At 28.7% G+C, this 26,874-nt stretch overlaps 1 protein-coding gene across 1 annotated transcript in view; it reads left to right on the top strand.

The window, feature by feature from the left end:
• LOC112686155 (frequenin-1) overlaps positions 1-26,874 on the top strand; it is a 176,647-nt gene that overhangs the window by 41,902 nt on the left and 107,871 nt on the right. The window contains exons 3-5 of the mRNA XM_025558338.1: positions 10,159-10,183; positions 22,116-22,164; positions 22,706-22,795. Of these exons, the coding sequence (XP_025414123.1) occupies positions 10,159-10,183; positions 22,116-22,164; positions 22,706-22,795 (164 nt within the window). The remainder of the gene's footprint in view (positions 1-10,158; positions 10,184-22,115; positions 22,165-22,705; positions 22,796-26,874) is intronic.

Genomic DNA, 26,874 nt, shown 5'->3' with positions numbered 1-26,874 from the left:
ATAGACTCTATTTTCTCCTTTGTTTTTAAAAAATGGGTTACTGTTTTTTTTTTATTAGACGTTTAAAAATGTACATAATTACAATTTTTTTATAAAGTGATCGAATAGGTAATACGACCAAATCTAAGTAATTTTGTCTAGTTGATCCTTCCAGAGTACATTTATTTAAACAAATTCATACTATATTATTTTGATTGACTTGCAAATGTCTTCAAATGCCATCTCCCAGTCCACCCCATACTAATAGACCATATTGATATGTTGATTGATACAAGGCAAAATATATCATACGTATAGTTTTTTTTTTGGTATCAAGTTTTTGAGTTTATTAAATTTGTAAGTTATTGCGTGTAGCTTCCCTACAACATTATGTGAATGAAAATTCCATCTTAGGTTGTTATCAAAAATAATCCCTAAGTACCTTATTCTTGAGACTACTTTAATACGTTTGCAAGTGTATACGTTGCATATTTCACTATTAGTGCAGCTATGTTATTGCGTTTACTTTTGTGAGAGTTTTATTTATGGAACAAGTTATGAATATAGTTTTATCATTACTTAATATTAGATTTTTTTCACTAAGGTATTTATGAACTTCGTTTATACCAATTGTGGCTTTAGAATGAACTCCTTCCCACGATTTGTTCATGAAAAGTAGACACGTATCATCAGCATATGAGACTACCCGACTATCCAAATTAAGATCACATACCGAGTTTATGTATAAAATAAATAAAATAGGACCCAGAACACTGCCTTGAGGAACACCATATTCAGTATAATTATCTTGGCTTGTAACATTATTTATTTAGACTCTTTGTTTTCTATTTGTTAGATAACTACGAAACTAAATTAGACTGCGATCATTTATTCCAAGACTAGGTAATATTTGTAGAATAGTTTTGTGATTTACCGTATTAAAGGCTTTAGCTATATCCAAAAAAAATAACTATTACTTTGTGTCCATTATCTAGTTCATTATATATAAATTGTGTTGTACTATAAAGGGCATCATCAATACCTAAGCCAGGCCTAAAGCCAAATTGGTTCTTGGATAACAGTTGATTTTTCTCCAAAAAAGTAATTAGCCTAGCTTTAATTAGTTTCTTTAGAATCTTGGAAAACTTATATTAGGAATATTGGCCTATAATTATTTATATTTTTACAATCCCCACCCTTTAAAAGAGGCTTAACTACCGCAACCTTAAAATAATCAGAAAAATACTTTGTTGTATACTTAAGTTATAAATATAAGCTAGTGGATTGACTATCAAATCAATAATACTTTTTAATATTTTAATTATTACTCTGTCAAAGCCGTAGTGTCATCTTTAAAGTTATTGACAATTTTTAGAATATCTGAGTTCTCAATCTTTTCAATAAATAAATTGTCGAAAGAAAAATTGTAAAAAACATTTGAAAATTCTTTGTTTAGCACATTACCGAAGCTCTCAGCTAGTTGTTTTTCTATGTTAATAAAAAATTTATTAAAAATATCTGATACTAATTTCGGTTCTTTATTTGCATTATATATCTTATCATTATTTATTATAGTTTCAAATTTATCTTTACCTTTAGTAATAGACTCGGTTACTTCATTTATAAGTTGCCGTGTCAATTTTTGATTATAGGAGACACTTTTAAATCTCTTTTCATAGAATTTTTCTTTTGATAGTCTTAGAATATTTGTGTAATTATTTTTATATTTTTTATAGTGTAATGCCAATTTTAAGTTATATGAATTTTTTTTTACATTTTAATGAGAGAGCTTGCTTGTGACATGTGGAACATAATAAGGCAGCTGACATCTACTCTTTTAAACGTTTGTTTTTGGAATTTATTACTGTATAAGAAGTAGATTTATCAATTGCAGTATTTATAATTTTTTGAAATGCATTACAACACTCATTAACACTGGTTTCTTTGTATATTTCAGACCACTTTTTTTCATACAAAAACCTATTAATTTTATCATGATCAATTACAGGAAAAATATTGTTTTTAGTTTTGTGAACATTATTAATAGAACAACAGGTTGAAAATGGTCAGTGATATCAGTCTGCTGTACAGCAGTATTAACTGTACGAATTAGGTGGTCATTACTTTTAATAAATATGGGATCAATACAAGAGTGGTTACGACTTATGGACAGTCTAGTGTTAATGTTAATGAAGGAAGCAAAACCATTTTCTGATAATGAATCCAGATATTGGTTATTAATTGAATTATTACCTAATATGTTAATGTTTATATCCCCAATGAGTATCGTATAACCACCTTTGTATTTATATTCATTTAGAACTTTTCTTAATATACTTATAAAGTTACTGATGTCAGTCGAAAATGATCTATAAACGCATAGAATATTAATTGGTATACAGAGATTTATCAAGGTGAGTTTCACAAAATTAGTTTCAACAAAATCATATTCATATAATTCTACATTAAAAATATCTTTAACAAAAATAAAAAGACCATCGTTTTGATTCCTATTTATGGATGAATAAAATAAATTATAACCGTCAATATTGTTGTTACAGTGAATGGATGCATCATGTCAGGTTTCAGTCAACACAATTATATCTAATTTTTTACTATCTATCTCATTTTCTAAGAATAGAATTAATTTATCAAAATTTGAGTTAACACTTCTTATATTACAACATAAAATATTTACATAATTGTTATTTAGATTATTTTTCATATTAAAAAATTCTGAGAAAGAATTAAAATAATTAGTTTTATAGCTTGGATAACCGCTTATATTGATATAGTTTTCCATATAAATTAAGGATCATAATACAGTTAAAGGTATCTAAAGAATAAAAGTGATAAATTAAGTAAGTTTGGATAAAGTATGGATATTCATTCTTTTTTATGAACAACTTAGAGTCCTTAAACCAAACAACTTTATAGTACACATCACGAGCAAAAACTTTAGCTTTGAAGAATAGATTTATATTAAATTGTGTTAAACTATCATTTATATAAATCTTATTATCACTCCAATTAGTATTTACAGATTTACCTGCTGATTTCATCTTCCTTACACTGTCCATCATTGATTTTTTGCTCTAGTATGTTTGTATTTCTGCCATTATTTTCTTGGGTTTATTTTCAATTTTCGAAAAAATACGAAAAGCTTTTAGTATATTTACTTTTATTCCAACCGACTCAGCGATTTTCTCCACTGTTTTTACGCAGTCTTCATTATTTACCTCCGGAACGCCAACAATTTCAACGAAATTTTTTATTACTTTTTGTTCTAATACATTCAAACGTTTATCTAGAACTGAAACTTCGCAAGATGCTCTCATTGACCAGATATTTTCCAATGAACACAGACAATACACAAATCATGAGTGGCTGGTAGAATGAGAAATTTTAGCAGCAAAAAATGTGGATGTCAACGAATTGAATCTCAAGATACAACATTTGTTACCAGGAGACTTGGTGTCATACAAATCTATTGATACAGTTTGCGGTGCTACTGTAGCTGTAAATTATCTAACAGAGTTATTAAACTTGTTGGATTTACCAGGCATGCCACCGCATAATTTACAACTGAAGATTGGATCTTCAGTTATATTGATTCGTAATTTGAAACCACCACGGTTGTGCAATGGCACGTGATTAGTCATTAAAAAATTAATGAAAAATGTTTTCAAAGCCATCATTTTCAATTTCAAATTCCGAGGTGAAAATATATTATTACCGCAATTCCCTATTATACCCACAGATATGCCAATATAATTCAAACGCTTTCAATTTCCAATTAAATTGACATTTGCAATGACTATCAATAAGTCTCAAGGCCAAACGATATATATCTGTGGCTTAGATTTAAGCACATCATGTTTTCCACACGGACAATTATACGTGGCGTGCTCTCGAACCATCTAGTTTGTGTTAGCGAAAGATAGGATAACAAAAAGTATTGTATACTCTGTTGCATTAAGGTATTGTTATTGCTTTTACTAATATTATCATAATTAGCGGTATATATATTTTTAAAGGATTAATTTTAATAAATTATTAAAAAAATAAGTGTTTGATGTTTTTTCATTTTTATATTCCGTTACCGTTCGCAGCATTCTATATTTCTTCCAATTATGCACCACATATACACTTATATTAAATTAGTTATTTTTTTCTAAGAAATTATTCTCTAGAAATAATTTATATGAAAAAACAATGTTTGTCGGGTCAGCTATTTTCTATTAACGATTCGTGCACGTGGCCTAAAATTAAATTCTAATATGATCGACTTTGAAATCGTCCGCGGTCAACCAGTCGATCGCGATCGACCGTTTGGCCGCCTCTGAACTTTAAAACTTTAGGCTTACTTGAAAATATATTTTAATATCACCCCTCCCCAATAAACAATCCTGAGTAAAGTATTTTGCATTTTTATATTAGAACAAAATAAAATAAAAACTCATCAATATTCTATTTTTCCATTTTTTAATTTTTTTAACTCTATCTTGTAATGTTGAATGGGATGCATTGTAGTTGGTTGATGCTTTGGTATAACTATTTCTATCATCAATAACTGATTTAATAGCTAATAACATTGAACTATCGTCCCATGATTGACGATTTGTTTTACGCGCATATAGTTACGAACCATCTTTAATAAAAGTTATCAAGTAAATTACTCGTATATAGTAATTATATAGTCTCGTATAAAACGCTGGGACGATTCCGCATAGCATACGGTTTTGCCTCACAGTAGATGGCTTCAAATTATCAGCAATTGACTAAAAAGTATAAGCAAAATTCATCCAAATTATATCGTTAAATAATCTGTACTAACTTTTTCGTAATTTGATGTAGTTTTTTTCACATCAAACAAGTATAGAAGTTTTTAATAACAATATGTGAAAAATAAACAGTGATTATACATATTTTGTGAAAACAAGATTTTGAGCCGGAATTTATTATAAATGAGGTTAATAGTTATCGATAACAATAACAATAACGGTCATGGACAAATAAACATCAATCATTTTTTTTCCATCTTGACTGATTGTTCAAAAAACCTTATCATACGGTTATGTCTCTCGTACGGACTTACCCCGCTTTCACCTATACATATATATATGCAAATGTACATGTTTAGTATTTACAATATCGCGTATATTCGTGCGCTACAAAACACATAGTTGTACCGTGATTGGTTGTTTTCGACTCGAGACAAGTGCGCTGCGGGATGTGATTACGTATGTTGTATTTCATCAGGATCAACGTGGGTAAAAAGCAGCAATAGATCTACAATAGTGAAAGCTGTTGGAGAGCGCGTCCGATGTAGATCGCAAAACATTAACGGCATGATGGTGAGCGGAAATTAAATAACGATAAATGAAAATAATTAAACGAGACGTGTCCTGGGGGCAGGTTGTACGAGGAACACACCGAATCGAGGACGACAGAAATTATGATTTTATCGGAGCGTCTACGACGCGACGTTGTCGGAATCGTGGACCAACACCCCGCGCAAACAGAATCCGGTGCGTGTCGGACGTGGTCGCGACCGTTCCAGGTGTTCCTCTCCTGCGATGGACGTGTGTCGCGTTTACGGTGCACCCCGCGGACCGGTGGTCGATCAGAAAATATAGACGTCGACAGCCGTTCCTGATATGACGGCTGCCGCGTCGGGCAATGTTAGTTTTTCTGTGAACCGCTTGTCAACGGTATTGCCGTTTAGCTTATAACGGTCCGACGTAATCACCAATGGCGGGCGTATAGCAATACGTCAAAAGCCGAACGGATTCGGTGTCGGCCGTCATGACGGCTTTTGGTGACTTAATCACCGAAAAATCGTACGTCGAGTTCGTGGGAGGTCGCGGTGAAAAGCAGGACATGTTTTGCCGGCACGTATGCGTGCGTCGTCACACGAATAAAACCGCCGCACGAAGCGATGACCCGCCCTGGGACGGAAAAGCGGATCTTATACATTAGGTTTTATTGCATAATATATTCGCATAATGCGTTTAGGCGGTTTAAAATGTAGGAGAGGTATACCTCGCGGTGCAGATAAAATAAAACGAGAGAAACGTGATCCTCACGAAAGTCTCGAGCACGCGTCGGCTCTCATAAAATTCCTAGCGGAACGGTGACGTGACGGTCGGTCCGACGTGAACGAAAGCGCTCGCTTTCGTGTGCGTCAGGGTTTAAAATTGTACAAAGTCATTCATGGCGGTGAAAACCCTCGGAGAGTTATGAAATCCAGACAAGAAGAAGACAATGCAATAACCGTGAGCGAATATAAAACGCGCAATGGGCCACGTCGAACACAACCAGTATCGTTTTGATTGACACGAAATATGTGAACGAAAATCGAATTTGTCAACACAAAAGTCAAACGGCATTATAATCTTATTTATAAATATTTTCATGTAAATATTCATATCATACAATGTGCCTATACAATCTTTCAACTTTAACCTTTGATAAAATCTTTCCACGATCGAATGTGGAAACAAATTATATTAACATGTATGGCGGACTAATAAGAAAAGACGTGTTAAGAACGACTACATAATATCAGTTATATCGGAATACGGACGATTTTGACACATCGGTTATAGTTTATTTCAATTTTCCGTTGCGGTTCCGTAGAACTTAAACAAACATCAATCGTATATCATATTATATTATACATCAAAGTGTCAGGACATATTTTTGGTTTTTTGTTTACATGGTTTTCGAACACCAAACTACTCTGCGTGTTTCGTAGAGATTCGATTTTGTAATCGCTCGAGTGGAATAATAATAATAATACCTTTTCTGAACGAAAAGCAAATGATTTTTGAATAAAAATTCAACGTTATACCGTTTTTATTTTTTTTATTTTTATAAATAACGAGAACGTGTAAGATTTTAATATTTTAGTATTCAGTCTTACCATGTTATATTTATTTACACATTTCAAAATCATAAAATCGAGTGAATTTTTGAAGGAACAAGCTCTTGTAACCGAAAGTAATGTTGATTTTTCCAATCTCATTTATCATGCACCGTTAATTTTCACGTGATTATAACGTTTTAATCAATAAAATTACTAACGCTTATTTAATTTATTATAATGACTCTTAATATCTTAATTTACATGATAATATTAAAAAAAACTAAAACGTGTTCAATCGCGTTACACCTGGCAAAGCACCAAAAGCTATTTCTACCAGTGTATTAAATTATCATTTTATAATAATGCACGACGATCTTCAATTCGTTTAGTGAAAAACTTTGTTTTCAGAAAGTTTTGTCAAGATAAACAATAACTGGTGTGATGTTCAGTTGAACGTTGGCTACTTACTTGAAACCCGTGCAACCGAAATAAAAATCTCGACTTCGGAGTTCACAAAGCGTATCTCTACTGCCTCTACTTATTAGTACATTCTACAGCCGTTTCAATAATATTTAGATCAGTGCCTCTCGAACTCTTTTGTCATAGGGTTTTCTAAATTTAATGTAAAACTGTCTAGGCTTTCTTAATCGAAATCAATAAATATTTTTTTCTTAATTATATACTAAAATTACATGTACTATTTCACACGGATTAATTATTAATGTATATAGTAAGTCAATGTGTTTTATATACTTTTGGAACAACCTTATTATGTGTAGTATTAGACTTAAAAACATTTATAAATATAAATGAATTAAGGCTAGAAAAAATTCTTTACATAATTTTTTTTTCGGCCACCAGTTTGAAAAACACGGATTCAGATGGTACAAATTTGCACCTTAATTTTCACGGCAAAAGCATTCAATCGATGTTCGTTGTGCGACGGCATGATCGCAACTATGATAAATTAATAACCTTACGCGTGCGTTCATAATGAAATAAAAGCTGTTATTGTTTAACACTTACCGTGGTGTCTACTGCGCGGTTCGTTGTTCTTAGCACCGAAAACAGGCACGCGATAAAGATGAATGGGAAAACGAACACCGCAAACGTTATGCGACCGCAGTGATAACGTAACACAATAAAGGTCCGCTCAAACCAGTGGCGGCGCGAAATATTTTACTTTATGAGTCCTGTTAGGATTTTTCCCACCCACCCACCCACCCACCTAAAAAGAAATTTAAGGGTAGCTTGTAAAAAGAGCTACCCCTCTCTCAAATACATATTTACGAATACCCACTCGATATCCAATGGTCAATACCCACCCACATACCAACCCACTGACTTGAGTCCAGGGACTCAAAAATCTGCCGTCACGCCGCCACTGGCTCAAACCGAAGCGATAGCGGCAGCGAAATTTAATGTCTATACGATCTAATACGAGCGCACTGTCGTGAAATTAGTACCGCGACAAAAATATTACCGCAAGATTGAGGGCGATATTTTTATTATTCACTCCAGGCACTATATCTTTCGCTTACCGCTGCGATAATCAGTTGTAAATTCCCAACTACGAGTTATCCACATTTTATTATTAATACATTAATATCTATAGAAAGCTTATCATTATCATTGTATGATATATTTTGACTTTATATTCAAACACATATCTATTCATCGTACACCTTGCAGTTGAATCTAACGTCGTGGTGTTTGTATGATTCTCTTGTTTAAAATTTATTATTTATAATAAAAATGACCAATAAAGTTGAACAGTCAATAGCTATTGTTAAAGAATATCACATCATATATAATATGACACTTCCAGAATTCAAGGATACGAGAAAAAAAGATTATATTCTTAATTTGTCGTTGTGTACTTTAAAATATTAATATTAATAAATAAAAATATAATAATAACTAAAATACATGTTCGCGTATGGGTGTCACAATGTCGACTAGTAATTTTCGGCGAAACATTTTGCTCTCCGCTTAGGTTAGATCAGCGGTATTTAAAAAGCGATAAATTCCGCTGCCGTTACCGCTACCGCTACCGCTTCGGTTTGAGCGGACCTTTATGCGGAAATAGAGAATATAAAGCGTAATAATTCAAGACGTGACATCACATCGAACTATTTAGGATGCTCAAGTAAGATATTTCACAAGAGAAAACGATTTATAATTCAATGTCGTCAAGAAACATCCCGTAGGAACAATAATGATGTGCGATAAGCCGTTACACGTTAATATTAAACACATTCAATATATTTTATTGATCACAATATATTACCAATAATTTCAAACGGTTTGCCATCACTAGTTTTGCCACGAACTACGGCAATACGGATTTGTCGGAACGACATATAGTTATCAACATTGATCGCCAATGTAATATCAAATAAACTGATAAGTTATTTAAAATACAGTAAACCACAAAAACGTATAGGGCGAATAATAAATATAAATATTGCTATCCGTGTATTGGTTATAATGGCGATAAAATCAAATTAATTTTGATAACTTTTAATTTATCAAGGTAAACGAGGTAGTTGAAATGTGAAACTAATAAATGCACTAGAATTGTAAAATAAAGAATATATTAATATATAATAATATTAATTTCAACACAACTACGATATTTTAAGTTATATTAAAAAAAAAAAAAAAAATTAAAAAATTAAAATTAATAATGAATTATATATTAAATTTGAAATGTTCACTAACGACATATATTTATGAGTCATATATTCATATACCAGTTCAAGATGTGAAATAATATTTTGATGTGTAATGTTAAAAATAAAAGCCAATGTATTAACTACAAAATTTAAAATTTGAAAGTTGAACAAAAAACTGCATTAACAATATTAGGATTGAAACTGTAATGGTATTATTGTTTTATTATTATTATTAATTGTATTATATATTTTAACGGGATTGAATTATTATTTTGTTTTTCGAAATTTGTATTATTATTATTATAATTTTATCGACTTTATGTTTTATTAGAAATGGAAAATATAATATCATGGGTAAAACTTGATTCAACCACTCAAACTTTGTTTAAATATCAATATTAACGATATAAATGTTTTATTAATTAATATAAATATTTATTATCAACTGATTTGTATTGAAAGAATACATTTAAAACTAAATAATTTTGAAAATATAATATTTTTTTCTCCGTAGCCCGTTATTAAAATTAAAATGCTCACATATTATTTACTAAAATTCATAAGACATGTAATATTTATATTTGTTTGCACTAATTTATGATTGTGTTTTATTTGTGTTTTGCTGCTTAGTTTCGGAAAAAGAAATCAGACAATGGTGAGTATACATTTTTTATTATATGTTTTCATTTATTATGTACATTTTTTTTTTTTTTTGATTTCGACCACGTAAAATAATTTTCATCTTTATCATTTCCCGAACAAAAAATAAACACAGTAATACACAGATGAGTGTTCAAAGAAAAATATAGCATAAAGGAAAATGTTGAAAATAATAACATAAATCATTTTTGGAATTCCTTACGCTGAAAGTTATCTGCTAGGCTTTTGACAGATCATATTCGCTGGCGTGTCGTTAAGGCAAAACATTACGGTGGACGAAACACGCAGGATTAGCCCTTTCCCGAGGAAACTCATTCTAACTGGTGATTTTGTTGTTATTTATGCGTATGATATAATGCAGGGGAATATGTATGCACATTTTTTTTTAAGTAACACAATTCGTTTAAGTTAACTCGATCGAGATCGATAGATCAATTAATTTCCACGGAAGTGTTCAATTGATTAATGTTTAATGTTCAAATTAATGTTTTTAGCGCAATCAAAATATGTTTATCATGATTTCGTGTGAAATAAAATAATATTGGAAAAATAAATAAAACTTTTATCAGGCATCATCAAATTTATACGGATAAAATTGTTTTGTTTTTATTATTATCAGCAGATAATGTCTAAAAGCATTTCAACATTTGACTCATATAGGCGTATATTATAGAAATTCGAAATTGTATACAAACAAGTAAATGTTTAAATTAATACCGTCCAAATATGTTTTGTTTCGAATTAGTTGTCGACCACTACGCTATTATGAGCATTTAGTTTTATACATAACTTGCTTTGATCGATTTTGTACATTATATGCAAAATGTCACACGAAAATACATTAATTTTGATATTTATCGTATTGATCGTTTAAACATGTGATTCATAAATTACTATCGATATTATCGGAGTGACGTATATCATATAAACATCACATATATTGTATACATCAGAAATCATCATTTCTTTGAGTGTTCTCGAATTAAATATACCATCTAAAGCGTAATGATCCTTATTACCCATTTGGATTCCATTCAGGGAATCTTGGTTCCCAAATCATTCGATCATAGTGCTATATTTGAGACGTGCGTATGTGCACATTGATTACGTGTGTCGGCATACGTTGGACGATCATCGGTAATGAATAACCGCTGTTAAAAACAAATCACAACAGGCAGCCCGTTACAGTTTAACATGAGTAAAAAAAAGGGCTTTTTTATACTTAAATAATGTGTTTTATTTTCTTCAAATTAATTTCTAAAAAAATTTACAAAGTCAAAATTGGAAAAAAAAAGTATAATTTGCATTATATTCATATAAAACTCTAGAGAAAATTTGTTTAACACTATTCATTATGATTTTATAAATGATGGAGTTGCTTTCAGGGTTTTTCCAAATGTATTTCGGTTGACTTTTTTTTTTTTTTTTTATAATTTTATTATTATTGTTTTAATTTTTTCTCGACCTGTCATGTTTATGTACAGTATTAGTCCAATATGACACGAGCATTGTGGTTTTCGACCAAAACATTTTTTTCCATGCGAATATTTCGGACGAATGACTATGAAATGCACAAACATCTAATGGAAACATAGAGGTTCATAAAATGTCTAAATGCACGTATAACACCATAGTATTTCATAATCTTTTTTTTTTCTATTTTTTAACTACGCCTGTATGCGTATTAGTGAAGTTTAATTATACTTCTTGCTGGTTAGTTTACAGCACGTGTTCGGAATAATGCGTACGCGAGCACACAAAACACTAATAGAACCATGAGTTTTCGAGGATCATGATTAAGTAGAGATTCCCATTCTGAATTTCCGTGATTTCACTTGACCCGTTGAACGCATTTATAGCTTAGGTTCTGTCATAATTCCATTGGAGGTTAATTGGGTACTGGTTAGATCGTATATACCGCAACGTAAGAATTTGAGCTCAGCAGCGATACTGCGATATTTTCAGCTCACTTCCACCCCTTGAACCCTCTTAATCGAGGTATTGAGTTGAACACAACAAATATAATATGCATGATATACATTTTAATCATAAAAATTATATCTAAATAAAAATAACAATAATAATTGATAAATCATAAGTTAATATAGTTTTTCACAATTCGTTTTAATAAATGTTTAAGTTGAATCTACCTGACCATATTAATTAATTATTTATTAAGAAATGTTACAAAATATTATTATAATAACAATTAGTCATATTCTAAAGATATTTTGACCTTTGGCAATCGTCGAGTATGGCAGTGGAGTGATTTTACATTGCACTAATATTCCTAGTTGTGTTTTATAAATATGTCAATTTTAGCTCGTTTCAAAATTTTGTTTTATTTTTCGTAAAACATTTCAAACTTTTGAGTATGCAAAACCGATTACACATATTTCTGTAACACAAATTAATACAACGCGAAACACTTAACAAAATTAAGTTATTTATTTAATTTATATTTATTTATATTAAATAATTTATTAAAAAAAAAATAAATAAAAAAATCAATGGTATCGTAAAATAAATATTTGAATTACGTGGATGACATTTCAATATTTCACCCTTGTATTGAACATTTTACTGTAACGTAGTTTCAAGTTTTGGGTTTGATTGGTGATTTGACGATCGATCGGTTTTACTGTTCTATTGAGTTTAATGCCCATAGGGAATTCTAATTTCAACAATTTCAAATAATTTGCACATATCAAATAATGGTGAAGTAGATAATTTGGTCTTGTTCTTCTAATGCAATTATATCTTAATTACATTATAATTATATGAAATATACAAACACATTTAGTAAACACACTGTGTTTCAAATGTATTACAATGTATTTGACTCAAGTGCTTTTTAATCAAGTACTTATATACCTACCGTTATACGGCGGGCAATAACGGACTAATATCTAACTTTTCAGTCATACTATTAAATGTTATTCTATTCAATTAAATAGCCTATACGAAATTGTATTTGGATCTAAAACTAACTTTTAAAACAAAAAGTATCAAATTCCATTCAAAACGATCCTATTAAATATGAAAGTTTATATTTCGATGTACATGATTAATGTGAGATTAAAGATTATAATATTAACCACGAACTCATCAACTTATTAGTTATTAATTATTATAAACTAAACTTTAGTTCCTCTGAACATCTTAAATATTGATAAACAATAAACAACTGATGTGCTATTAGTTTTTATGAATCAATATTTTGTAGATAATTAAAATTGTCTTTTAATAAAAGTAAAAACTTAAAACATATAATGGCAAATTTTATGTCCTATTGCATTAGAATTACATAAATTATATTATCAAATGGTAAAAACTATGTCAATCAAACGAGTATTTTTTTGATAAAAAAAAAAAAAAAAATCTATTCTAGTATACGAGTACAACTACTACAGAGTACACGTTATGAATCAAAATCATACACTTTGATCAAGTTTGACTTTAAAAACTTAAAAATTGAATATTTCGAGTTTTCTTGAACAGCACTGCTAAAATTTCTAACATTTAACGAATAATTAATAGTGTTGGTAGTGATCGCCTTTCACTGATAAATTTATATAAATTGTAGTGAAATTGAATGAAATAAGGAATGCAATCACGCGGGAGAACAAAAATATAGGCCAACTCAAATTTGGTTGGAATTAGTTGTAAGTGTGGCCCATCCTTATACAATACTTAGTATTTCAAGCGTCTTCAGATATAAGTAACGATTGCACATCATCTAGAACTTTGGAGATTACAAATTAACGTGTGGACATTATCAAAAATGTATTATTCCTATCAACTAGTCCTGATAACCAATCAAATGAAAGTATTTAAAAATCGAAAATCAGCTGGACAGAATGATTTTATTTTGTGATTTTACAAGTTCAAATGAAAATATTACAAAATATGGGATTAATTCCTGAACTATACGTACTGCAGTTCGGTACGTGTATTAAATCCATCTTGAACAATGGTATACAATGGTAACAATTAAAAATAAATGTCAAACAAATTTTTTGTTAGTAAGTACTAGTACAAAGTAGAACTGTATATTTTCAAGCACATAATTCATTTTTTTCAACGTAAAAGGTCGAATTTTTATATGAACAGGTCACAATGGTTTAAATTATGTTTTCTGAATACATTACATACCTGCAAATAAAGTTTTCAACACGTTTTGTAAGAGCTGCACAGTTAGGCATTTCGTTTAACAGTCGATTCGTTTTATTACGTAAAAGACAACAGTTATGCGTGCCAATTAATTTAAATTTGAATTCGTTGCATTTAATACATATATGATTATTTCATATTTACCATAATATATATTTAAGCTTAATATTCATATCCATGGTTTAAACTAATTTAAAGATATTTTATAATTAATTATTTGATAAATGTAAAAAAAAAAAAAATCAATATCCATAAATTAATTAAATTATAACATTTCTTGATTTAATAACGATTTTTGCTCAACTGCAAGATAAAATAAACATTAGCAATTTTACTAAAACTTGTATTTTATAATAATAAATGTTTTTATAATATCATAATTATTATGTTATAAGTGCGAAACCGTATGAAAACGCATTCAATTGACATTTTTCATCTCATGCAATATGAAAAATAATGCAATTGTCGATTATTCGTGTACGTACACCAGAAAAAAATGCTATTAGTAGTATTGACATACATATTTTTTAGATGATTAAAAAATCTAGTATTTATTACGCTAACAATATTTTATCTTGATAATACAAATGTTGTTATATTAATAAACATATTGTCATATACTGCAGTAGTTTACATTTTTAAGCAGACAATAAACTGTAAATTTGGTACATTTTATTATATTCTCTCAACACTTTGTATTAATCATTTTCAATATACATACTTAGTTTGATTATTATTTCGTCATTCCGACAGTGAAATATACTTGAATGATAAAAGCATAAAATCGTATTATTATAAAAATGTTTAAGTTAAAAAATTAGTTTGTTCAATACAAAAAACATTTTATTAACTTTATAAATCAATATAATTTAGTAAATATTTATAATTGTCTTTCACCAATTTAAACCTATTATGAGTGTTGGTGCATACGGTGTGTTTCTGATAGTAAGAGACGTTCTCTTTCACCAAATTAATGAATATAAAAATTCAAATATCAAATTTCTAATAAATGGACTGTATGATAATAAATGTAAAATAAATAAGTAGCCTAAATGGCATAATAAATAAATAATCAACGTTGGTCCTACAACGGCACAAGTAATAATGATAATATAAATGATTAATAAACAATGTTGACCCTCCAGCGGCAAAACTAATTATATTACAATATATAAATAATAAAATGGGTGACCCACACGGCACACACACTAAATATGATATAGATAATAAATAAATGCTCTAACCTAGGTCTGTCGACCTATACTAAACTGATACGACGAATAATAATTTAGTCGACCAATAATCACGTACAACTGCGACCAGTGCCGTCACTAGGGTGAAGCGAACGAGTCATTTGCCTTGGGCACCTGAAGCTGGAGGGACGCAAAAATATTAAATAATTTATTTTAAGAAATGTTATTTCTTGTTTTGCTAGAAACCTAATCACAATTTTTCAGATTTTTCCAAATAGTATTATACATATTAAAAGCTGCGAGTGTGACAACTTTACAACCTACGGGGCACATTGCTTCAGTTTTGCCTCAGGATAAAAAATGGCTATGTATATACATACTATATGAATCGTATGCCGACAGTTGTTGACCAAGTCCCCATCACAGCGCATCATAAACGACGATGAAAAACCACGTCGTTCGCAAACGCCGCCGAGAAGTAACCGATGTGGAACTATGTTAACTTAAAGTACGAGAGTAACTTTAAGTAACTGAACGCCGCTTACCAGACAGCAGATAAAATACAACACAAAGAAAAACGTGGTTTTGGACAAGATGGCTGTAAACGGGAACGAGAATGAAATTCAATAAAACTAATTCTGATGTGTACACATGGGGACGAACACGAACAGAGAGAGAGACACATTCGCCACGAAAGCTATGGCCGCCTAGATACCATTATTACGATAAAAATGTCTCGGTGCAACCACATTAAAACTGAAAACAAAGGAACTCGAGAAAACTTGTGGCATCAAGAACATAACCTTTAAGATTTTAAGACTTATCTTTAAGACTTATCTTTAAGACTTATTTGTTATAGATAGAAATTGAAAACGCGGAATAGCGAACGTTTCGCGTGACGATAACAGCGCGATCACGCAGTCGGTTAATCGCGCATGGTTTTAGGTTAACCTCCGCGCCAACTATAACCGCAGCCGTGCGATGCACCGCTGTGCATCACAGGTGAATTATAATACAAAACAGATAAAAACATGAAACAAGTAACTAAACGCACGGCTCAAACAATGACAGTTGTTGTTGAATATATTATTTACGTTTTCTTATTACACGGTTTATAGTGTTTTATACAAAATTTACTATTCATGCGTAAAGTAATTAATAAATGTACGTGTTGGACGTTGGATAAAATGTTGTACCTAATTAAAATTTGTTGTGCTAAATTTAAATTAGCTTGTTAATCATTTATAGGGCTCCGGAAGTTATTGCAATAAAAAAACGTTGAAAATTGATTGCATTATTGCAGCAAAAAATACCCAAAGTTGCACTTAAAAATTACGCTTACAATTTGTTTTTATTAATGGTTTTTAGTTATAATATTTTACTCTTAAGAATTACGAATTTTGTAGTATGATTATAGCCTTATTTATTTAGTTAAAAATAGATACTGTTTAAAATAAAATATAACAAACTTATAAATCAAACTAGTTTTGTTCGGTTTTTCAGGAACTTGTAAGCAATTTTATAAAATTTAAAAATAATTAATTTTATTATATAATAAAAATTTGGATACCTTCAAAAATGATTGCACTGCACGATAAAGGATTTCTTCAGGTTCTCAAATTCGAAAGATCTCCTATTTGAAGGTAATAAGTTCTTGTATATGGAAAAACTACTGCTTTCGTCAGGAATTAAATTTTTTGTATATTTTTCCAGAAATAAACGGAAATCCTTGTTGTTAACTTTGTTTAGAGGAATATTAGCAGATAATAATGTTTGACAAAGATCTTTGGAAAATGTAGATTTTTTTTTAACACAGTGTAAGTTGTTACTGTACTTTTGAAATTGTAGCGTTTTGATGACGATTTATGGCTCGACTGTGTTTATCAGTTTTTAAATGATGTGTAACTATGTATCTTCGATCTGCAGATACTCGAACTTCATATAACATGCAAAAAAGAGCTAACCCATCACTCGAAAATACATTTTCCCCAAACTCATTGACGTATTTCGATAACATCAGGGCCGTATTTAGGAATTTGACACCAGAGGGTAACAATTAAAAACGCTTCATTATACCAAATACAAATTTCTGCGAGTTGATAAAGATCTTTCTGAATAACAATTCGTTGCTGGTGTACACAAAAACATTCTAAATTCAGTATCAACATAAGGATAAATTGTTTATAAATCTTTGAATCTATCGACAGTACTCGATCGTTACCGAGTATGTGTGTGTATGTGTGTGTCGTGATGCCGTGATTTATATTTTTTTGAGGTACACTTTTTATTTTGTAAAGAAATTTCACTTCAAAAATATTAGATCATTAAATATTGAAAATATAAAAATTAGCCACCCTCTCATATTTAGCCGCCCGGGGTAACAGAACCCTGTAGCTCCCTCCTAAATACGGCCCTGGATAATACATTAGACACTGATTGCTTATTTTTCGACATTTTTGACGTCAATACGAAATAATAAGACACAAACCTATAAAACGACGAAACACGTTACGACACTAAACGACTGAACACTGAAGAAGTGAAGACTGAAGTAAAATTCTATAATAAACTTAAAGCTACAATAGTACAATCTAAAAATCTCGATAAACCGTCATATTTACCCCAATATTTCTGGATTAGTTTCTGGAAAATAATATAGGTATTAATAATAACTGCGACATTATCGCATTTCCGGTCGGTAGTGGCGGTCTACCTAAATCCCGAAATAACGCGTAGGTTAGTACTTTTAACATACCTAATACCTTTAAAAAAAAATTAAATTATCTTATTCACAAATTACAAGTATATAAAAATATACAATTAATGAGAAAAATCAACAAAATTATATTCAAATAAAAAAAATGGTCAAAATTGCAATCAAATTGAAAAAATGGCTAAAATTGCAAAAAGTTGCACTAAAAACTTTTAGATATTAATCCGTACTCACATGAGATGAATTTAAAACCTACTTAGCAACAAATCCAAGCAATGGAAAAAAAAGTTACAAATGCAACGACATCCGAGTCCTAATCATTAATATTACCCAATCGTTAAACAGGCATAGGTATACAATTGAACAGATGGTCAACTCGTTGTTTCGGTTTTGTTGGTTAGTTGATTTGTATTAATTACTTTATTACGTTAGTATATTAATATTAAATAAAAATAATTGATTAAATGCAATTATTATATTTGTATAAGTAATTTAAATACTTTTTTAAAATTAGCATAATTTAGAAATTTTTCGCAGAATCCACGCGTTTCTCAGCGCACGTTTCTCAACACTAACATAACTTCATTAAAATTATGTCATCGTTAATATTTAAATAAGAAATTCACATAGATGTTTGAAGATTAATAGGTAAAATATAAAAATATTCTATGAAAGTCTGAGAAATTGGAAAATCAAATTACTCGTTGACTCTTATTAGGAGTATAATCTATAGGTACTGAATTTCCACAAAAACGGAGAAAAAAAAATTAAAAATAAGACGAGAACGTTGTCTAATAATAATTCAGCCTCACACTTTACTTTTTAAGGTCAATCGTTTAACTTTCGATTTAGTGTCCTAAAAAGTTCAAGATATCTTGTTATATCTAAACACCGGTTTGATTGATAATTCTTAGAATAATATTTATTACATTCTTACAGCAAATATTATAAAGTAAGTCAATTGTAGTTAACATTTTTTATACCCACATAAGTATTTTTAAGCATTTTAAAATGTATTTGTGTATAAATATATTGCACTTGAATAATAAAAATAAACTATAGGTAATTAAAAACTGTATAAAAATGTATAAATAAAAAACAATAAAAATAGTTATTCTAAAAGACAATATTATTACATAATTAAACTAGATTTACTTTATGTAAATATTTGTTTATCCAATAAGATTTTTAAGGGTAGGTATTATGTAAACAAAAAAATTAATTTTGATGTTATTCCGAATATAATTTAAGTAAATACATCTTGTTCACACTTATTTTTATATAAAATAATTTAATATACCTAACCTACATCGTTTTATATTTTTTTAGTAAGCATTATAAAAATCATACTATACTAAGAACAATTTATCTGTATTTAAAACTTATGAATTTACTAAATTTGATAAATCCCACACAAATCTAAATTAATACATTTTAGATTTAGATAATTATATCTAAGAATTAAACATTTTATTAATTTTATTGTTATATTTTTATATTATGTTATGGTGCGTAATATTTTATTTACTTATTTCAATATGCTGTATCTATATACATAATTAATATTTAAATGTAGTTTACATACATTCATTTTGTATTTAAATATACATATATGATATTTATGTTATATTTATGTTGATTAATAAATAGTGTCTACATGCAAGCTACTGTATGGTTTAAATTATATTATATTAATTTCCTTAATTATTAAAAATAAATAAAGATGTTTAAATGGATAAGTGTAGTTAAAAATTGATAATAAAATTTTTTAAGTTATGTACCATATCGTATACCAAGAAATATTGATAAAAAATAATAATAATATGTATTATACTTGTAAAAATACTCATTTGTATAATTTAGTAGAGTGCCCAATTATAAAATTGAATTGTATTATATGTGTATGAATATTCATAACATTAAGTTAATATAATATAAAACTATTATCTATTCTAATTTATAAGTCTTTATATTATATAATTTATGTAAAAATAATTATGCTTTAATATATATTTAAATATCTATCTACATTATTTTACCAATATTATTTATTTTTATTTATGTTTAATTAGGTTTGAAAATATTTTCTAAATACTCGAAAAAAAATTGAATAAATGTATTAATTTCTATGAATATCTACCTATAACTAAATTTATTTGTAATTTGTATATCATTTTTTTTTAATGCAACAATAATGATTTCAGTTGATATGATCAAAACTTTTTACTTGTATTAATATGATATTTTGTTAGATTGAAACAAATTATTCTATCAATAAAAAATATATTTTATTGAAATGATAAAATTAATAGAATCGACAGCAAATTTCTTATGTTTTGTTTATAAAAAATATAATTGTATTAATAAAATATTTTATTATATTGATCACATATTTTGTGAAAATAATTTTACCCATAACGATATGATACTCGTATTATCAAATTAATAAACCAAGTTTAATTAAAATTATAAGATGTTTGTCATTTTTGAAATAATTATGAATTGACATTTTAATTTTGTTAGTTGGACAAATCTGTTTATATGCTGAATTGTGACAAATAATTTGTTAATCGAATTCATATTTTTATCAATGTTACTAAGGTTATTTTCAGTGTAAAATACTCATGGTCAGGTTTGGGGTAGTATAACAATATACAGAAATGAAAAGTTTAAGAAATTGTTGTCACGCGAAAAACGTATTAGAAATTCAAGCTGAAAAGGAAAACAGAATTTCTAGTTACTAAAGCGAAAAAAACAGTATTTTTATATTTTGGAATGCCATGGCATTTTGTAACTTTATCGTAATCTCCATTGCGAATTTCGATTGATTACTTTGACTCAAAAACGCCATAATTAATAAATGAAAAAAGAATATTTCCATAGTAAAAATAATTAAAACATTATTTTAAACATTATTTAAACGGCTGATGGTTCTTATCTAAGAAACAAAGAACGTTTTAATTATTTAATCAGCTAAGCGTACTGGTTTTTATAATAAACATTTAGGGCAGTGGTGTAGAGCTCTAAAAAGTACTATTGTCAAATATATTTTTCAAAAGTACTATTCAATAAAAATATTCAAATCAAACCCATGGGGGCCTCTCCCCATATTTGAAATATAATAATAATATGCTATTACATCATATGAGTAGCTTTTTGCATTTTTAGCTATAATAGTGCTGATTGCAGGAAATAATATTCGTAGCCACTGTTAGTCCCAAGATGGTCCTAATGACCATTAGATGATAGGCCTTTAGGATTACCCATCCCATTTAAGCTAGTTTTTTAACAACACTTGTGTTAGAGGGGGTTAGGGGTTAGGTGCCACTGATCTAGGTTCGTGATCAAGTGTTTTTCAAAAAATTGACTTTTCACGTTTTCCATATCCGTAAAATCAATGGTGCTCACACGTCGATGACCGACGAACATATTTTAATTTGGTATATTACATATCCGTGATTGATCAATATTGATGTTCATGTGATCGTAATAACAGACGGCTGTAGAATTTTATATCAGGAAGAAATATAAAAACATATTAATAACAATATTATAATATGATTATATGACCGGTCGTTACTAGGGTTCGTGCGAGAATCGTATAGTTATGTTGATTTGAACAAAAATCTACGTTCTATGCTATTATTATGGTAACATTATTATGTGATATCGGTGTTTTAGTAAGATGATGAATCATCATTGATGATACATAACGTGCTCGATATGACACGGCACATAACTCTTCTAATCTTTTTGATGATTTTTATACGAAACAATAGTGATAAATGGCAATATTATTACTATTACGTTGATTGCGATTCGTTCTAATTCATTTCGTGTGTTTGCAGGCACAAAGGTTTTCTAAAAGATTGCCCGAACGGACTGCTCACGGAACAAGTAAGTTCATCCATTACGTTTATACACATCTTAAATACAATTATCACCGATCCCTTTGTAACCGCATAAAATAAATTCGAAAGTCGACACGTACACTACAGCATAATATCGATTCGTTCTATACTTTCAAGTTATATTGTTTATATCCGATTTAACAATAAAAAAAAAACTATGACTTTTTATAAAAAAAAAAAAATTAACGAAGATATTTGATAGTTATCAAAGCATATTATAATTTCTACTTTAATATCAAAATATAGAAACGTACTATGAACTGTTTTATATTTTAATTTTGTTATTTATTAATAGTAATAAAAATAAAAAGTCATTCGTTAAACACTAGTACTATGTGTTATAATCTTTTCATGTGAAAATTAAGTTAAATTAATCTTATTTAGAATTTTTAGAATTATGGCAACAATGATAGTTTTTTGTCCAATTTAATATCAAGGATTGTACTGATATTCTGAGTTATAAATTAATATACCATCATGTGGTTTTACCGAATAATTGATTTTATAATATTCTTATTGATTTACAGGGCTTTATAAAGATATACAGACAGTTTTTCCCACAAGGTGATCCAACAAAATTTGCGTCACTGGTATTCAGAGTATTCGACGAGAACAAGGTAAAAATCGACTTTAATATCTTATTCTTAATGAAATTTATAGTCATGGGTACAAATGTACAAATATGTATTTTTACTGTTAAAGTACAACAATATATTGATATAAATATTGTAGTATAACAATGTTTCATTTACGATTCTTTAAACGTAGTATATAATATTCTATATAGAAATACATTTTTATGTCAAGGAATTGTATTTTCATAGTAAACATATACAAAATACATGTATATAAACTATTATAAAGGTTTAATTTTAAACACATATTAAAATTTATTTTTATATCATCAATGATTGATGATCTTTGGTAGATTTTAACAATATATTTCAACAAATAATATGATATTGATTTTAACCTCAGGTTTTCTTTTATAATGAAGAAAATTTGAAATATTTATGCTTACAAATAAAAGTTCTCTACGGTATTTCGTTTTTATTTAACCGAATCTAAATATTTTTTTCAAAATTTAGATTTAAGCTTGTTTATATGTTTATTATTTTTTAATAAAAAAATAATCTTTTCGTTAGAAATTCGTGACCAACATATTCATTTACGCTCTCGTATTCTCTGGCACTGTATTTGTGTTGCTTGCTGCATATCTACTCTTGCGTTTATTCAACCAAATGATAAATACAACACCAACGTAGTTAATAATATTAAAAAAATATATATGTGTACAACATTTTAAATCTTAAATAAATACAGGTATAAAGGGGGTTTTTGAAATAGAAATATTATAAAAGTTAATATTATTTTTTACGGCGATACTCCATGCACCATTTATTCGACTCATATTATAGTGACGCATCTCATTTTATGTCTATATAAATCTTGTTGAATTATTATCCAATTTTTTTTTTAGAATTCGTCCAATCATATTAACTCTGCCTGGTCCAGTTATCCATTATGCGTTGTATAAGCTTATGAACTTTCCTATGGTTTCAATACATTGAATATAGCTTTCTATGTATAATTATATATATCTTTGGATTTCAAAATATTAGTACCTAGCTTAAAAAAGAACATTTTTTATATCATATGATTAAATAATTGTTAAATAAATATGAAATTTGTGAAAGTTAATAACAAAACAATTCATTAGATATGGTTATTTTTTGATATTCGACCATGTATAGCTGAGGGTTTAGTGTTTTACAATAAAATAATTAGGTTTATAGTATAATGTTACACTTATTAATCATAGTTTGAACGAAGCATTGAAAAGTGATAATATAGTATTTACTATACGTAAAACCCTTTATACGTGTACATACAGAACTTAAATATATTATATATCGTCACCAATTATTCACATTTATGTAGGTAGTATGCCACAATAAGTTTAACGCAATCATAGAATAATTTTTTTAAATTGTAAGTAATAATGTGCTTTATAATTCACGAAGAAGATTTATGTGAGCATATTATTTTTTATATCAAGTTGTAATATTATTTTATTTTAAGTATTTTTTATATCTGTTGTCGATAACATTGAAATTTATATTTATGTGGTACAAATAAAGACTTAAATCTAAATCATACATTTATTTTGTTTTATGATGTGTATCAAAAATGATTGATTAAAGTACATTGAAATATATTTCTTACAACTTTTTACCAACATAAAAATTATTTCTATTAATGGCCGATTTTTCTTTTTTCAACTTTAAACGCAATGTTCATTAAACATGTTTACGGAATTTGATTTTCATAATCTCACTCGCATCGGGGAATAAAAAATTAAAAAAACATAAAATCTATTGAGAACCACTAAAGAACATTTTGATTGATAATAAATGTTAATAGGTTTGTTATTTTAAATAATAAATGTCAATTGTATAGATGTTATTTAACTGTATCATTGAAAAGAATGTCTTGATTATTATGCTATGTAGATAAACCATTTCATCCTTAACAATAGGCATTAATCGAAATCCTTTATTTATTTTGTTTATTTTATTTATTCTTACATTTATTATTTTGTTTCATATATTTTATACTTTCTCTATATGGTTTATTTTTCTTCAAAATAAATGAGTTGTATAAAAATTTAATTTTAGACTTCAAACAGTTTCGGTGGAGTTTTTTTTAAACGTATTTGTTCGTTCAATGCTGCATAATATTACCGCATTTTCAAGTAAACGAGCTATTTTCAGTCGTCGACTTAAATTAAGAATTTACCAAAAAATTTACTATTCTAGATTCAAGTTGTTTTTAAATATTTATTAACTACTATTATAAGTATTTATTTCATTTATTTCTAATCAAACAATATTTAAATTCCACAACTTTATTTTGCTGGATATTATTCAATTCGACAGTCATTTAACAAACATTAGGTCATTTTCGACGAATCTTCATTCTCGCTGGCTCCTCTCCTGAACTACTGTAAAGTACATATGTATACTCCACCATGACACGAAGTCTAGTCTAGAATCGCATGGCCGGATATCCGGTCGTTTAAAGCAAATACATTTGACATTTGGCGAAACAACTGTCCGAATAATCTGAGTCCAGATCAGTCTGCTATGGTGCAAAAATCGTGATCGTGGCACTGAATATTTACACCAAGGCCCTTTCCTATGTAGCAACACCACTGCCTTACACACAGTTGTTCAATTCAGTTTCGTCTGTTGACAGAATCGTGAATTACCAAAATTGTTTGAAATTTTTGGTTATTAACGATATTGTCGGCAAAAATGATAAACAATTTTTGTAGCATCGATTCAGAGGGAAAAAATTATGAAACATGACGCAGATATTGCTTACAAGTTGAGCCATTATCGTTTTCTTTTGTCACACTCGAAGATTTATTTTTGTTGGAACGCAATCGTATTTTTTTTATTTTTTTTTTAACCTTAGTTTTCGTTTCTAAATCTAACACAAATATTTTCAACTTTTCTCCACCCAATAATATTACGTTCATATTTCTTTACTGTTTATTTTACAATATTTATTTGGTTTTATTTTTATAAAATTTGATGTCAAACATTACTTTTTTTCTTTTTCTTTCTATTGCATTACGTTACGTCGATACGAATTAAAAAGCGAACGCGTCAAATGTATAAATGTTATTGAGAGGCAAAAATACAATATTTTATTTCCAAACTTTAATACTATAACTTGATGATTATGCGTTTACAGTGAAATCTATCGAAGAAGACTTCTGAATAAAATGAAAATCCGTTTTGGTCGGAAATTGTCTGTTATCCCGTTAGAAATTTGAGGGTTTTATAACTTTTCAAATCAGCCGGAAGCCAGTCTTTACCGGAAAATGTTCCTGGTCTCTTGTGCGATTTCGTTTTAGACAAATTCGTTGTAATATTGTACTGTTATGGCCAGTTACACCATTGTAAGATATGAAGTATAAAAATGTAATTTTTTTATTGTTTATTAGATATTACATTTAATGCGCCTATACACATACAAGTGTTGCACTACTGGAAAAATAATCGAGTGTTCTCGTTTGTGACCCAAAAGAGAAATATAATCATCTTAAATATATCAGTTACTTAATGGACAAGAAATGTGCGTGTTTCGCAGGCGGTACTCTGTATAAAAAGGATATTGCAATCATCTGACGGGGAATTCGATAAGTGAACATGAAATGTAACGTAAAATATTTCCACTCAGTACTCGGAGGTTATAGTTCACATCATCTGAGTATAACATGCCAAGTGGAAAGACGGTTCTCAAATGTTCCGCAACGATGGTTAAATAATAAAATATATTTGATTGGTTATGATGCGGTAGTACAAGTCGGAAACTAATGTGGCCAAGGATGCGTAATATGTATATCCCCACGTAATACATGGCTCGGGAATATATTCAATTTTAAGTTTTAAACACACGCGTTTTAATGGTATTGATTCTTAGATAAATGCTCGAGTGTAATACAATATTTAATACGACGTTTCAGTTCGTAAGTATAGGACCAGAAGGCTCACATCTAAATGCATGAAAATGTAATTGTTCAAATACCATTATATCAGTTTCCGTATTGTTCTGTATAAGCGTTATTCGACAATGTTAATATGTCTAAAAAACCATTTTCTTGTTCGCAAACATGATTTTTACT

This window comes from Sipha flava, unplaced genomic scaffold (assembly GCF_003268045.1).
Source record: "Sipha flava isolate LNK unplaced genomic scaffold, YSA_version1 2_pilon_pilon, whole genome shotgun sequence".
In the NCBI taxonomy this organism is placed as follows: Eukaryota; Metazoa; Arthropoda; class Insecta; order Hemiptera; family Aphididae; genus Sipha; species Sipha flava.
This window is presented reverse-complemented; position numbering and strand designations above follow the sequence as displayed.